The sequence below is a fragment of the Callionymus lyra genome, chromosome 15, assembly GCF_982586985.1.
Source record: "Callionymus lyra chromosome 15, fCalLyr1.hap1.1, whole genome shotgun sequence".
NCBI classification, from domain to species: Eukaryota; Metazoa; Chordata; class Actinopteri; order Syngnathiformes; family Callionymidae; genus Callionymus; species Callionymus lyra.
Window position 1 is genome coordinate 1,027,538 of NC_141832.1, and position 16,482 is coordinate 1,044,019.

The window sequence follows — 16,482 nt, forward strand, 5'->3', positions numbered from 1 at the left end:
AAGTACTGGACAATACTACACATATATACTTGTTACTACACTATCACAACACCAGAGTCAAGTACTGGACAATATTACACATATATACTTGTTACTACACTATCACAACACCAGAGTCAAGTACTGGACAATATTACACATATATACTTGTTAATACACTATCACAACACCAGAGTCAAGTACTGGACAATATTACACATATATACTATACACTATCAAAAAACTCTAGTAGAAACCATGTCAGAGCAAGGACGGTCACTCAGAGTCATCTTTACAGAAACACTCTCTGAACTAAACTCAAACCAAACAGAGCGACCATGGAACTGTGTTACGACATGGGCTGGAGACGGTGGTTTCATTCATTTCCAAGATGAAACAGTTCTAACTAGCTTGACTCCAGAACCATAAGATTATGACCAGAGGGTGTGTTTTGGTCAAGGTCAGACTCTTTTGTCCACCATGTGCTCCTGTCGGCCATCAAGGTCACCGAACACACTGATGTGTGTCAAGACAGAGCTGAGCCAGAAGACAAAGACGTCAACACTAGAGTCCAGAGTCTGATCATAGAACATCCTTAGAACATGAGACACATTTACAATATATATATATATTATCATCAGAATATTCATTCATTCAACATTTCAAATGTTTATTTTTTATCATTTTTTTCACTAATTGATGATTTAATTTAATATTTTTATTGAAAGGAGTTTGTTTTGTTTAAAAATTAAATTGTCTTTTTTATTGATACATAATCCAATCATTCAATAAAAATAATTAATATATCAATTATTATTAACAATAAATAAGACGATCATGTGACTCACAGACGATCACGTGACTCACAGACGATCATGTGACTCACAGACGATCATGTGACTCACAGACGATCATGTGACTCACAGACGATCATGTGACTCACAGACGATCATGTGACTCACAGACGATCATGTGACTCACAGAGGATCATGTGACTCACAGACGATCATGTGACTCACAGAGGATCATGTGACTCACAGACGATCATGTGACTCACAGACGATCACGTGACTCACAGACGATCATGTGACTCACAGACGATCATGTGACTCACAGACGATCATGTGACTCACAGACGATCATGTGACTCACAGAGGATCATGTGACTCACAGACGATCATGTGACTCACAGAGGATCATGTGACTCACAGACGATCATGTGACTCACAGACGATCACGTGACTCACAGACGATCATGTGACTCACAGACGATCATGTGACTCACAGACGATCATGTGACTCACAGACGATCATGTGACTCACAGAGGATCATGTGACTCACAGACGATCACGTGACTCACAGCCAATCATGTGACTCACAGACGATCATGTGACTCACAGACGATCATGTGACTCACAGACGATCATGTGACTCACAGAGGATCATGTGACTCACAGACGATCATGTGACTCACAGACGATCATGTGACTCACAGCCAATCATGTGACTCACAGACGATCATGTGACTCACAGACGATCATGTGACTCACAGACGATCATGTGACTCACAGAGGATCATGTGACTCACAGACGATCATGTGACTCACAGAGGATCATGTGACTCACAGACGATCATGTGACTCACAGACGATCATGTGACTCACAGACGATCATGTGACTCACAGACGATCACGTGACTCACAGACGATCACGTGACTCACAGACGATCACGTGACTCACAGACGATCATGTGACTCACAGACGATCACGTGACTCACAGACGATCATGTGACTCACAGACGATCATGTGACTCACAGACGATCACGTGACTCACAGACGATCATGTGACTCACAGAGGATCATGTGACTCACAGACGATCATGTGACGCACAGACGATCACGTGACTCACAGACGATCACGTGACTCACAGACGATCATGTGACTCACAGACGATCATGTGACTCACAGACGATCATGTGACTCACAGACGATCATGTGACTCACAGACCATCATGTGACTCACAGACCATCATGTGACTCACAGACCATCATGTGACTCACAGACGATCATGTGACTCACAGACGATCATGTGACTCACAGACGATCACGTGACTCACAGACGATCATGTGACTCACAGACGATCATGTGACTCACAGACGATCACGTGACTCACAGACGATCATGTGACTCACAGACGATCATGTGACTCACAGACGATCATGTGACTCACAGACGATCACGTGACTCACAGACGATCACGTGACTCACAGACGATCATGTGACTCACAGACGATCATGTGACTCACAGACGATCATGTGACTCACAGACGATCATGTGACTCACAGACGATCATGTGACTCACAGACGATCATGTGACTCACAGACGATCATGTGACTCACAGACGATCACGTGACTCACAGACGATCACGTGACTCACAGACGATCACGTGACTCACAGACGATCACGTGACTCACAGACGATCATGTGACTCACAGACGATCATGTGACTCACAGACGATCATGTGACTCACAGACGATCATGTGACTCACAGACGATCATGTGACTCACAGACGATCATGTGACTCACAGACGATCATGTGACTCACAGACGATCATGTGACTCACAGACGATCACGTGACTCACAGACGATCATGTGACTCACAGACGATCATGTGACTCACAGACGATCATGTGACTCACAGACGATCATGTGACTCACAGACGATCATGTGACTCACAGACGATCATGTGACTCACAGACGATCACGTGACTCACAGACGATCACGTGACTCACAGACGATCACGTGACTCACAGACGATCATGTGACTCACAGACGATCATGTGACTCACAGACGATCATGTGACTCACAGACGATCACGTGACTCACAGACGATCATGTGACTCACAGACGATCATGTGACTCACAGACGATCATGTGACTCACAGACGATCATGTGACTCACAGACGATCATGTGACTCACAGACGATCATGTGACTCACAGACGATCACGTGACTCACAGACGATCACGTGACTCACAGACGATCACGTGACTCACAGACGATCATGTGACTCACAGACGATCATGTGACTCACAGACGATCATGTGACTCACAGACGATCACGTGACTCACAGACGATCATGTGATCATTTGATTGAGACTTTATTTTGAAATAAAAAATGAAACTATATGAAACTTATAACAAATAAATCACAAGTTAATTCAATTCTTGATCCTACTACTCTCACCTTCCTCACTCCTCTCACTCCTCTCTCACCTTCCTCACTCCTCTCACTCCTCTCACCTTCCTCACTCCTCTCACTCCTCTCACTCCTCTCTCACCTTCCTCACTCCTCTCACCTTCCTCACTCCTCTCACCTTCCTCACTCCTCTCACTCCTCTCACCTTCCTCCCTCCTCTCACCTTCCTCACTCCTCTCACTCCTCTCTCACCTTCCTCACTCCTATCACTCCTCTCTCACCTTCCTCACTCCTCTCACTCCTCTCTCACCTTCCTCACTCCTCTCACCTTCCTCACTCCTCTCACCTTCCTCACTCCTCTCACTCCTCTCACCTTCCTCCCTCCTCTCACCTTCCTCACTCCTCTCACTCCTCTCTCACCTTCCTCACTCCTATCACTCCTCTCTCACCTTCCTCACTCCTATCACTCCTCTCTCACCTTCCTCACTCCTCTCACTCCTCTCTCACCTTCCTCACTCCTATCACTCCTCTCTCACCTTCCTCACTCCTCTCACCTTCCTCACTCCTCTCACTCCTCTCTCACCTTCCTCACTCCTCTCACTCCTCTCTCACCTTCCTCACTCCTCTCACTCCTCTCACCTTCCTCACTCCTCTCACTCCTCTCTCACCTTCCTCACTCCTCTCACCTTCCTCACTCCTCTCACTCCTCTCTCACCTTCCTCACTCCTCTCACTCCTCTCACCTTCCTCACTCCTCTCACCTTCCTCACTCCTCTCACTCCTCTCTCACCTTCCTCACTCCTCTCTCACCTTCCTCACTCCTCTCACCTTCCTCACTCCTCTCACTCCTCTCTCACCTTCCTCACTCCTCTCTCACCTTCCTCACTCCTCTCACCTTCCTCACTCCTCTCACTCCTCTCACCTTCCTCACTCCTCTCACCTTCCTCACTCCTCTCACTCCTCTCTCACCTTCCTCACTCCTCTCACTCCTCTCACTCCCTCTCTTCTCTCCGTCCTGGTGGCAGCGACAGCAGGCGTAGAGCAGGTTCAGGAGTGAGGAGGCGTGTTGGACCGACCCCGGGGTCACCAGGTCTCTGCTGGACCAGCGCCGGGTCCGGGTCCACGGGCGCCGCCCTCGCCACATGCTCCTGGACCGAGCACATGCTTTCAAAACCGCCGCCGTGCAGTCCATGACCGGCTCCTGATTGACTCAGAGTGTTTCCATGTTGACGAAGCTTTGTTTGTCCAAGAACCTTTGAGCAGCTCATGGAGCCTCCGGACCAGAACTCCTCCCTCTCCAGACAAAGGAATGGAGAGCCTGAGGGATCAGAACCACGACCGTCGCTCGTGTCCCACAGAACCTTTGAAAACTTTCCTTCGTCTTCTTCAGGAACTTTCATTGAGAAGAAGGTCGTGTGGAAAAGTTTGATCCTCGTCGGAGAAAAACAAGTCCGTGTGCAGCTCAGTCTCCTCCTCCTCCCTCTGCAGGAGGAGTCTCTGGTTCCTCCTGGAGTCTATCCTTCTTCATCTGCAGGAGGAGTCTCTGGTTCCTCCTGGAGTCTATCCTTCTTCATCTGCAGGAGGAGTCTCTGGTTCCTCCTGGAGTCTATCCTTCTTCATCTGCAGGAGGAGTCTCTGGTTCCTCCTGGAGTCTATCCTTCTTCATCTGCAGGAGGAGTCTCTGGTTCCTCCTGGAGTCTATCCTTCTTCATCTGCAGGAGGAGTCTCTGGTTCCTCCTGGAGTCTATCCTTCTTCATCTGCAGGAGGAGTCTCTGGTTCCTCCTGGAGTCTATCCTTCTTCATCTGAAGGAGGAGTCTCTGGTTCCTCCTGGAGTCTATCCTTCTTCATCTGCAGGAGGAGTCTCTGGTTCCTCCTGGAGTCTATCCTTCTTCATCTGCAGGAGGAGTCTCTGGTTCCTCCTGGAGTCTATCCTTCTTCATCTGCAGGAGGAGTCTCTGGTTCCTCCTGGAGTCTATCCTTCTTCATCTGCAGGAGGAGTCTCTGGTTCCTCCTGGAGTCTATCCTTCTTCATCTGCAGGAGGAGTCTCTGGTTCCTCCTGGAGTCTATCCTTCTTCATCTGCAGGAGGAGTCTCTGGTTCCTCCTGGAGTCTATCCTTCTTCATCTGCAGGAGGAGTCTCTGGTTCCTCCTGGAGTCTATCCTTCTTCATCTGCAGGAGGAGTCTCTGGTTCCTCCTGGAGTCTATCCTTCTTCATCTGCAGGAGGAGTCTCTGGTTCCTCCTGGAGTCTATCCTTCTTCATCTGCAGGAGGAGTCTCTGGTTCCTCCTGGAGTCTATCCTTCTTCATCTGCAGGAGGAGTCTCTGGTTCCTCCTGGAGTCTATCCTTCTTTCTCTTTCAAACATCTTTATACTGTTTTCACCATCATTTACATTTTCTTGTTCCATCACTTTCTTTCTATTTGTTTATTATACACAAGAGTTTTATCAACTTCTTTACCTTTTTCGCTCTTTTAAACAATATCATCAGTTCTTGTAACGACTTCATGTCTTTGACTTTCTTTTCAGTCATTTAGCTTTTTATTGATTCTCATGATATTAGTTTCATGTGTAACATGTCGTTTTTCATCACTTTAACCTTTTTTTTATTACATTTAAGCAGGAAGAACAGGAGGAGGAGGAGGAGTAGGAAGAGCAGCAGGAGGAGGAGGAAGAGCAGGAGGAAGGGGAGGAAGAGCAGGAGGAGGAGGAGGAAGAGCAGGAGGAAGGGGAGGAGGAAGAGCAAGAGGAGGAGGAGGAGTAGGAAGAGCAGCAGGAGGAGGAGGAAGAGCAGGAGGAGGAGGAGGAGGAGGAAGAGGAAGAGCAGGAGGAGGGGGAGGAAAAGCAGGAGGAGGAGGAGGAAGAGCAGGAGGAAGGGGAGGAGTAGGAAGAGCAGCAGGAGAAGGAGGAAGAGCAGGAGGAAGGGGAGGAGTAGGAAGAGCAGCAGGAGGAGGAGGAAGAGCAGGAGGAAGGGGAGGAAGAGCAGGAGGAGGAGGAGGAAGAGCAGGAGGAAGGGGAGGAGGAAGAGCAAGAGGAGGAGGAGGAGTAGGAAGAGCAGCAGGAGGAGGAGGAAGAGCAGGAGGAGGAGGAGGAGGAGGAAGAGGAAGAGCAGGAGGAGGGGGAGGAAGAGCAGGAGGAGGAGGAGGAGGAGGAAGAGGAAGAGCAGGAGGAGGGGGAGGAAGAGCAGGAGGAGGAGGAGGAAGAGCAGGAGGAGGGGGAGGAGGAAGAGGAGGAGGAGGAAGAGCAGGAGGAGGAAGAGCAAGAGGAGGAGGAGGAAGAGGAAGAGCAGGAGGAGGGGGAGGAAGAGCAGGAGGAGGAGGAGGAAGAGCAGGAGGAGGGGGAGGAAGAGGAGGAGGAAGAGCAGGAGGAGGGGGAGGAGGAAGAGCAAGAGGAGGAGGAGGAGGAGGAAGAGCAGCAGGAGGAGGAGGAAGAGCAGGAGGAGGGGGAGGAAGAGCAGGAGGAGGAGGAGGAAGAGCAGGAGGAGGGGGAGGAAGAGGAGGAGGAGGAAGAGCAGGAAGAGGGGGAGGAGGAAGAGCAAGAGGAGGAGGAGGAAGAGGAAGAGCAGGAGGAGGGGGAGGAAGAGCAGGAGGGGGAGGAGGAAGAGCAAGAGGAGGGGGAGGAGGAAGAGGAGGAGGAGGAAGAGCAGGAGGAGGGGGAGGAGGAAGAGCAAGAGGAGGAGGAGGAAGAGGAAGAGCAGGAGGAGGGGGAGGAAGAGCAGGAGGAGGAGGAGGAAGAGCAGGAGGAGGGGGAGGAGGAAGAGGAGGAGGAGGAAGAGCAGGAGGAGGGGGAGGAGGAAGAGCAAGAGGAGGAGGAGGAAGAGGAAGAGCAGGAGGAGGGGGAGGAAGAGCAGGAGGAGGAGGAGGAAGAGCAGGAGGAGGGGGAGGAAGAGCAGGAGGAGGGGGAGGAGGAAGAGCAAGAGGAGGAGGAGGAAGAGGAGGAGGAAGAGGAGGAGCAGGAGAAGTGGGAGGAGGAAGAGCAAGAGGAGGAGGAGGAAGAGGAGGAGGAGGAAGAGGAGGAGGAAGAGCAGGAGGAGGAGGAGGAGGAAGAGCAGGAGGAGGAGGAGGAGGAGAAGGAAGAGGAGGAGGAGGAAGAGCAGGAGGAGGAGGAGGAGAAGGAAGAGGAGGAGGAGGAAGAGCAGGAGGAGGAGGAGGATGAGGAGGAAGAGGAGGAGGAGGAAGAGCAGGAGGAGGAGGAGGAGAAGGAAGAGGAGGAGGAGGAAGAGCAGGAGGAGGGGGAGTAAAGGCCGACACAAGGTTCGGGTTACACTCCCTCACAAGGCATGTTGGGAAATGGAAGGAGGGGTCAGAGGTCAAACCAGCCGCTGTGTCTCAGGTGGATCTAAGTAACAAGGATCTTCTCACCTGTCGCTCTCTTGGTCGGACGGAAGTGCAGCAGAGGAGAGGAGGGCAGTGAACGAGTGAATCCCTCCATCATCCTGACCTCTGACCCTTCTGACTCCACGCTGCTGCCGCCGGCTACAAACGAGAGGAAGTGAAGGTCATGTGACACATTCTGAAGTGAAGGTCATGTGACACATTCTGCAGTGAAGGTCATGTGACACATGTTGAAGTGAAGGTCATGTGACACATGTTGAAGTGAAGGTCATGTGACACATGTTGAAGTGAAGGTCATGTGACACATGTTGAAGTGAAGGTCATGTGACACATGTTGAAGTGAAGGTCATGTGACACATGTTGAAGTGAAGGTCATGTGACACATGTTGAAGTGAAGGTCATGTGACACATGTTGAAGTGAAGGTCATGTGACACATTCTGAAGTGAAGGTCATGTGACACATGTTGAAGTGAAGGTCATGTGACACATGTTGAAGTGAAGGTCATGTGACACATGTTGAAGTGAAGGTCATGTGACACATGTTGAAGTGAAGGTCATGTGACACATTCTGAAGTGAAGGTCATGTGACACATGTTGAAGTGAAGGTCATGTGACACATTCTGAAGTGAAGGTCATGTGACACATGTTGAAGTGAAGGTCATGTGACACATTCTGAAGTGAAGGTCATGTGACACATGTTGAAGTGAAGGTCATGTGACACATGTTGAAGTGAAGGTCATGTGACACATGTTGAAGTGAAGGTCATGTGACACATGTTGAAGTGAAGGTCATGTGACACATGTTGAAGTGAAGGTCATGCAACATGTCACATGACGTGTACTGACCACTGTTGTTCTTCCGGCTCTTGCTTCCCAGCAGCATCTTCAAACTGTTCCTGAACATGACGACCTGGAGAAAAATCATCCTCTTTATATAGCAGTTATTATACTTATTCACGTTTAACTTAACTATTAACTTTAGATGTTTTACTGACACAAGAATCAAAAAAGATGATTATAAACAGTTATTATTTCTTTTTTTCATAATCTTGTTCTTCAGTTATTTTTTAAATTCTAAAGTTTGTATGACTTCATAGAAAATAACACTATGATCGAACAATTTTCAACTATAATCAAACAATTTTCAACTATAATCGAACAATTTTCAACTATAATCCAACAATTTTCAACTGTAATCAAACAATTTTCAACTATAATCAAACAATTTTCAACTATAATCGAACAATTTTCAACTATAATCAAACAATTTTCAACTGTAATCAAACAATTTTCAACTATAATCGAACAATTTTCAACTATAATCGAACAATTTTCAACTATAATCAAACAATTTTCAACTAGAATCAAACAATTTTCAACTATAATCAAACAATTTTCAACTGTAATCAAACAATTTTCAACTATAATCGAACAATTTTCAACTATAATCAAACAATTTTCAACTATAATCGAACAATTTTCAACTATAATCGAACAATTTTCAACTATAATCGAACAATTTTCAACTATAATCCAACAATTTTCAACTATAATCCAACAATTTTCAACTATAATCAAACAATTTTCAACTAAAATCAAACAATTTTCAACTAAAATCAAACAATTTTCAACTATAATCGAACAATTTTCAACTATAATCGAACAATTTTCAACTATAATCACACAATTTTCAACTATAATCAAACAATTTTCAACTATAATCAAACAATTTTCAACTATAATCAAACAATTTTCAACTGTAATCAAACAATTTTCAACTGTAATCAAACAATTTTCAACTATAATCAAACAATTTTCAACTATAATCAAACAATTTTCAACTGTAATCAAACAATTTTCAACTATAATCAAACAATTTTCAACTATAATCAAACAATTTTCAACTGTAATCAAACAATTTTCAACTATAATCGAACAATTTTCAACTATAATCAAACAATTTTCAACTATAATCGAACAATTTTCAACTATAATCGAACAATTTTCAACTATAATCGAACAATTTTCAACTATAATCCAACAATTTTCAACTATAATCCAACAATTTTCAACTATAATCAAACAATTTTCAACTAAAATCAAACAATTTTCAACTAAAATCAAACAATTTTCAACTATAATCGAACAATTTTCAACTATAATCGAACAATTTTCAACTATAATCACACAATTTTCAACTATAATCAAACAATTTTCAACTATAATCAAACAATTTTCAACTATAATCAAACAATTTTCAACTGTAATCAAACAATTTTCAACTGTAATCAAACAATTTTCAACTATAATCAAACAATTTTCAACTATAATCAAACAATTTTCAACTGTAATCAAACAATTTTCAACTATAATCAAACAATTTTCAACTATAATCAAACAATTTTCAACTGTAATCAAACAATTTTAAACTATAATCAAACAATTTTCAACTATAATCCAACAATTTTCAACTATAATCAAACAATTTTCAACTATAATCCAACAATTTTCAACTATAATCAAACAATTTTCAACTATAATCAAACAATTTTCAACTATAATCAAACAATTTTCAACTGTAATCAAACAATTTTCAACTGTAATCAAACAATTTTCAACTATAATCAAACAATTTTCAACTATAATCAAACAATTTTCAACTATAATCAAACAATTTTCAACTATAATCAAACAATTTTCAACTATAATCAAACAATTTTCAACTGTAATCAAACAATTTTCAACTATAATCAAACAATTTTCAACTATAATCAAACAATTTTCAACTATAATCAATCAATTTTCAACTGTAATCAAACAATTTTCAACTATAATCAAACAATTTTCAACTGTAATCAACCAATTTTCAACTATAATCAAACAATTTTCAACTATAATCAATCAATTTTCAACTATAATCAAACAATTTTCAACTATAATCAAACAATTTTCAACTGTAATCAAACAATTTTCAACTATAATCAAACAATTTTCAACTATAATCAAACAATTTTCAACTATAATCAAACAATTTTCAACTGTAATCAAACAATTTTCAACTGTAATCAAACAATTTTCAACTATAATCAAACAATTTTCAACTATAATCAAACAATTTTCAACTGTAATCAAACAATTTTCAACTGTAATCAAACAATTTTCAACTATAATCAAACAATTTTCAACTATAATCAAACAATTTTCAACTGTAATCAAACAATTTTAAACTATAATCAAACAATTTTCAACTATAATCCAACAATTTTCAACTATAATCAAACAATTTTCAACTATAATCCAACAATTTTCAACTATAATCCAACAATTTTCAACTATAATCAAACAATTTTCAACTATAATCAAACAATTTTCAACTATAATCGAACAATTTTCAACTATAATCCAACAATTTTCAACTATAATCCAACAATTTTCAACTATAATCAAACAATTTTCAACTATAATCAAACAATTTTCAACTATAATCAAACAATTTTCAACTAAAATCAAACAATTTTCAACTAAAATCAAACAATTTTCAACTATAATCGAACAATTTTCAACTATAATCGAACAATTTTCAACTATAATCACACAATTTTCAACTATAATCAAACAATTTTCAACTATAATCAAACAATTTTCAACTATAATCAAACAATTTTCAACTGTAATCAAACAATTTTCAACTGTAATCAAACAATTTTCAACTATAATCAAACAATTTTCAACTATAATCAAACAATTTTCAACTGTAATCAAACAATTTTCAACTGTAATCAAACAATTTTCAACTATAATCAAACAATTTTCAACTATAATCAAACAATTTTCAACTGTAATCAAACAATTTTAAACTATAATCAAACAATTTTCAACTATAATCCAACAATTTTCAACTATAATCAAACAATTTTCAACTATAATCGAACAATTTTCAACTATAATCACACAATTTTCAACTATAATCAAACAATTTTCAACTATAATCAAACAATTTTCAACTATAATCAAACAATTTTCAACTGTAATCAAACAATTTTAAACTATAATCAAACAATTTTCAACTATAATCCAACAATTTTCAACTATAATCAAACAATTTTCAACTATAATCCAACAATTTTCAACTATAATCAAACAATTTTCAACTATAATCAAACAATTTTCAACTATAATCAAACAATTTTCAACTGTAATCAAACAATTTTCAACTGTAATCAAACAATTTTCAACTATAATCAAACAATTTTCAACTATAATCAAACAATTTTCAACTATAATCAAACAATTTTCAACTATAATCAAACAATTTTCAACTGTAATCAAACAATTTTCAACTATAATCAAACAATTTTCAACTATAATCAATCAATTTTCAACTGTAATCAAACAATTTTCAACTATAATCAAACAATTTTCAACTGTAATCAACCAATTTTCAACTATAATCAAACAATTTTCAACTATAATCAATCAATTTTCAACTATAATCAAACAATTTTCAACTATAATCAAACAATTTTCAACTATAATCAATCAATTTTCAACTGTAATCAAACAATTTTCAACTATAATCAAACAATTTTCAACTATAATCAAACAATTTTCAACTGTAATCAACCAATTTTCAACTATAATCAAACAATTTTCAACTATAATCAAACAATTTTCAACTATAATCAAACAATTTTCAACTGTAATCAATCAATTTTCAACAATAATCAAACAATTTTCAACTGTAATCAAACAATTTTAAACTATAATCAAACAATTTTCAACTATAATCCAACAATTTTCAACTATAATCAAACAATTTTCAACTATAATCCAACAATTTTCAACTATAATCAAACAATTTTCAACTATAATCAAACAATTTTCAACTATAATCAAACAATTTTCAACTATAATCAAACAATTTTCAACTGTAATCAAACAATTTTCAACTATAATCAAACAATTTTCAACTATAATCAAACAATTTTCAACTATAATCAATCAATTTTCAACTGTAATCAAACAATTTTCAACTATAATCAAACAATTTTCAACTGTAATCAAACAATTTTCAACTATAATCCAACAATTTTCAACTATAATCAATCAATTTTCAACTATAATCAAACAATTTTCAACTATAATCAAACAATTTTCAACTATAATCAAACAATTTTCAACTGTAATCAAACAATTTTCAACTATAATCCAACAATTTTCAACTATAATCAAACAATTTTCAACTATAATCAAACAATTTTCAACTATAATCAAACAATTTTCAACTATAATCAAACAATTTTCAACTGTAATCAAACAATTTTCAACTATAATCAAACAATTTTCAACTGTAATCAAACAATTTTCAACTATAATCCAACAATTTTCAACTATAATCAACAATTTTCAACTGTAATCAAACAATTTTCAACTATAATCAAACAATTTTCAACTATAATCAAACAATTTTCAACTGTAATCAACCAATTTTCAACTATAATCAAACAATTTTCAACTATAATCAAACAATTTTCAACTATAATCAAACAATTTTCAACTGTAATCAATCAATTTTCAACTGTTAATCAAACAATTTTCAACTATAATCAAACAATTTTCAACTATAATCTAACAATTTTCAACTATAATCAAACAATTTTCAACTATAATCAATCAATTTTCAACTATAATCAAACAATTTTCAACTATAATCAAACAATTTTCAACTATAATCAAACAATTTTCAACTGTTAATCAAACAATTTTAAACTATAATCAAACAATTTTCAACTGTTAATCAAACAATTTTCAACTATAATCGAACAATTTTCAACTAAAATCAAACAATTTTCAACTAAAATCGAACAATTTTCAACTATAATCGAACAATTTTCAACTATAATCGAACAATTTTCAACTATAATCAAACAATTTTCAACTATAATCCAACAATTTTCAACTATAATCCAACAATTTTCAACTATAATCCAACAATTTTCAACTGTAATCAAACAATTTTCAACTATAATCAAACAATTTTCAACTATAATCAAACAATTTTCAACTATCATCAAACAATTTTCAACTATAATCAAACAATTTTCAACTATAATCAAACAATTTTCAAATATAATCAAACAATTTTCAACTATAATCCAACAATTTTCAACTATAATCAAACAATTTTCAACTGTAATCAAACAATTTTCAACTATAATCAAACAATTTTCAACTATAATCAAACAATTTTCAACTATAATCAAACAATTTTCAACTATAATCAAACAATTTTCAACTATAATCAAACAATTTTCAACTATAATCAAACAATTTTCAACTATAATCAAACAATTTTCAACTATAATCAAACAATTTGCAACTATAATCAAACAATTTTCAACTATAATCAAACAATTTTCAACTGTAATCAAACAATTTTCAACTATAATCAAACAATTTTCAACTGTAATCAAACAATTTTCAACTATAATCAAACAATTTTCAACTATAATCAAACAATTTTCAACTGTAATCAAACAATTTTCAACTGTAATCAAACAATTTTCAACTATAATCAAACAATTTTCAACTATAATCAAACAATTTTCAACTATTATCAAACAATTTTCAACTGTAATCAAACAATTTTAAACTATAATCAAACAATTTTCAACTATAATCAAACAATTTTCAACTATAATCAAACAATTTTCAACTATAATCAAACAATTTTCAACTATAATCAAACAATTTTCAACTGTAATCAAACAATTTTCAACTATAATCAAACAATTTTCAACTATAATCAAACAATTTTCAACTATAATCAATCAATTTTCAACTGTAATCAAACAATTTTCAACTATAATCAAACATTTTCAACTATAATCAAACAATTTTCAACTGTAATCAACCAATTTTCAACTATAATCAAACAATTTTCAACTATAATCAATCAATTTTCAACTGTAATCAATCAATTTTCAACTGTAATCAAACAATTTTCAACTATAATCAAACAATTTTCAACTATAATCAAACAATTTTCAACTGTAATCAACCAATTTTCAACTATAATCAAACAATTTTCAACTGTAATCAAACAATTTTCAACTAGAATCAAACAATTTTCAACTATAATCAAACAATTTTCAACTATAATCAATCAATTTTCAACTATAATCAAACAATTTTCAACTATAATCAAACAATTTTCAACTGTAATCAAACAATTTTAAACTATAATCAACAATTTTCAACTATAATCAAACAATTTTCAACAATAATCAAACAATTTTCAACTGTAATCAAACAATTTTCAACTATAATCGAACAATTTTCAACTATAATCCAACAATTTTCAACTATAATCCAACAATTTTCAACTATAATCAAACAATTTTCAACTGTAATCAAACAATTTTCAACTATAATCAAACAATTTTCAACTATAATCCAACAATTTTCAACTATAATCAAACAATTTTCAACTATAATCAAACAATTTTCAACTATCATCAAACAATTTTCAACTATAATCAAACAATTTTCAACTATAATCAAACAATTTTCAAATATAATCAAACAATTTTCAACTATAATCCAACAATTTTCAACTATAATCAAACAATTTTCAACTGTAATCAAACAATTTTCAACTATAATCAAACAATTTTCAACTATAATCAAACAATTTTCAACTAGAATCAAACAATTTTCAACTATAATCAAACAATTTTCAACTGTAATCAAACAATTTTCAACTATAATCGAACAATTTTCAACTATAATCAAACAATTTTCAACTATAATCGAACAATTTTCAACTATAATCGAACAATTTTCAACTATAATCGAACAATTTTCAACTATAATCCAACAATTTTCAACTATAATCCAACAATTTTCAACTATAATCAAACAATTTTCAACTAAAATCAAACAATTTTCAACTAAAATCAAACAATTTTCAACTATAATCGAACAATTTTCAACTATAATCGAACAATTTTCAACTATAATCACACAATTTTCAACTATAATCAAACAATTTTCAACTATAATCAAACAATTTTCAACTATAATCAAACAATTTTCAACTGTAATCAAACAATTTTCAACTGTAATCAAACAATTTTCAACTATAATCAAACAATTTTCAACTATAATCAAACAATTTTCAACTGTAATCAAACAATTTTCAACTATAATCAAACAATTTTCAACTATAATCAAACAATTTTCAACTGTAATCAAACAATTTTAAACTATAATCAAACAATTTTCAACTATAATCCAACAATTTTCAACTATAATCAAACAATTTTCAACTATAATCCAACAATTTTCAACTATAATCAAACAATTTTCAACTATAATCAAACAATTTTCAACTATAATCAAACAATTTTCAACTGTAATCAAACAATTTTCAACTGTAATCAAACAATTTTCAACTATAATCAAACAATTTTCAACTATAATCAAACAATTTTCAACTATAATCAAACAATTTTCAACTATAATCAAACAATTTTCAACTATAATCAAACAATTTTCAACTGTAATCAAACAATTTTCAACTATAATCAAACAATTTTCAACTATAATCAAACAATTTTCAACTATAATCAATCAATTTTCAACTGTAATCAAACAATTTTCAACTATAATCAAACAATTTTCAACTGTAATCAACCAATTTTCAACTATAATCAAACAATTTTCAACTATAATCAATCAATTTTCAACTATAATCAAACAATTTTCAACTATAATCAAACAATTTTCAACTGTAATCAAACAATTTTCAACTATAATCAAACAATTTTCAACTATAATCAAACAATTTTCAACTATAATCAAACAATTTTCAACTGTAATCAAACAATTTTCAACTGTAATCAAACAATTTTCAACTATAATCAAACAATTTTCAACTATAATCAAACAATTT

The 16,482-nt window shown here is 35.9% G+C and overlaps 1 protein-coding gene across 5 annotated transcripts in view; it reads right to left on the reverse strand.

The window, feature by feature from the left end:
• Nucleotides 1-16,482, reverse strand: part of LOC148064332 (protein TANC2-like) — a 103,844-nt gene that overhangs the window by 43,163 nt on the left and 44,199 nt on the right. For 2 of the 5 annotated variants that reach the window (XM_087809485.1, XM_087809484.1), the window contains exon 1: nt 4,163-4,582. In XM_087809485.1, coding sequence (XP_087665611.1) covers nt 4,163-4,385 — 223 coding nt within the window. In that variant the 5' untranslated portion in view covers nt 4,386-4,582. Of the gene's footprint in view, nt 1-4,162; nt 4,584-7,554; nt 7,669-8,372; nt 8,437-16,482 lie in introns of those variants that run through there. The other 3 variants (XM_087809483.1, XM_087809482.1, XM_087809486.1) reach the window with 3 other exon arrangements.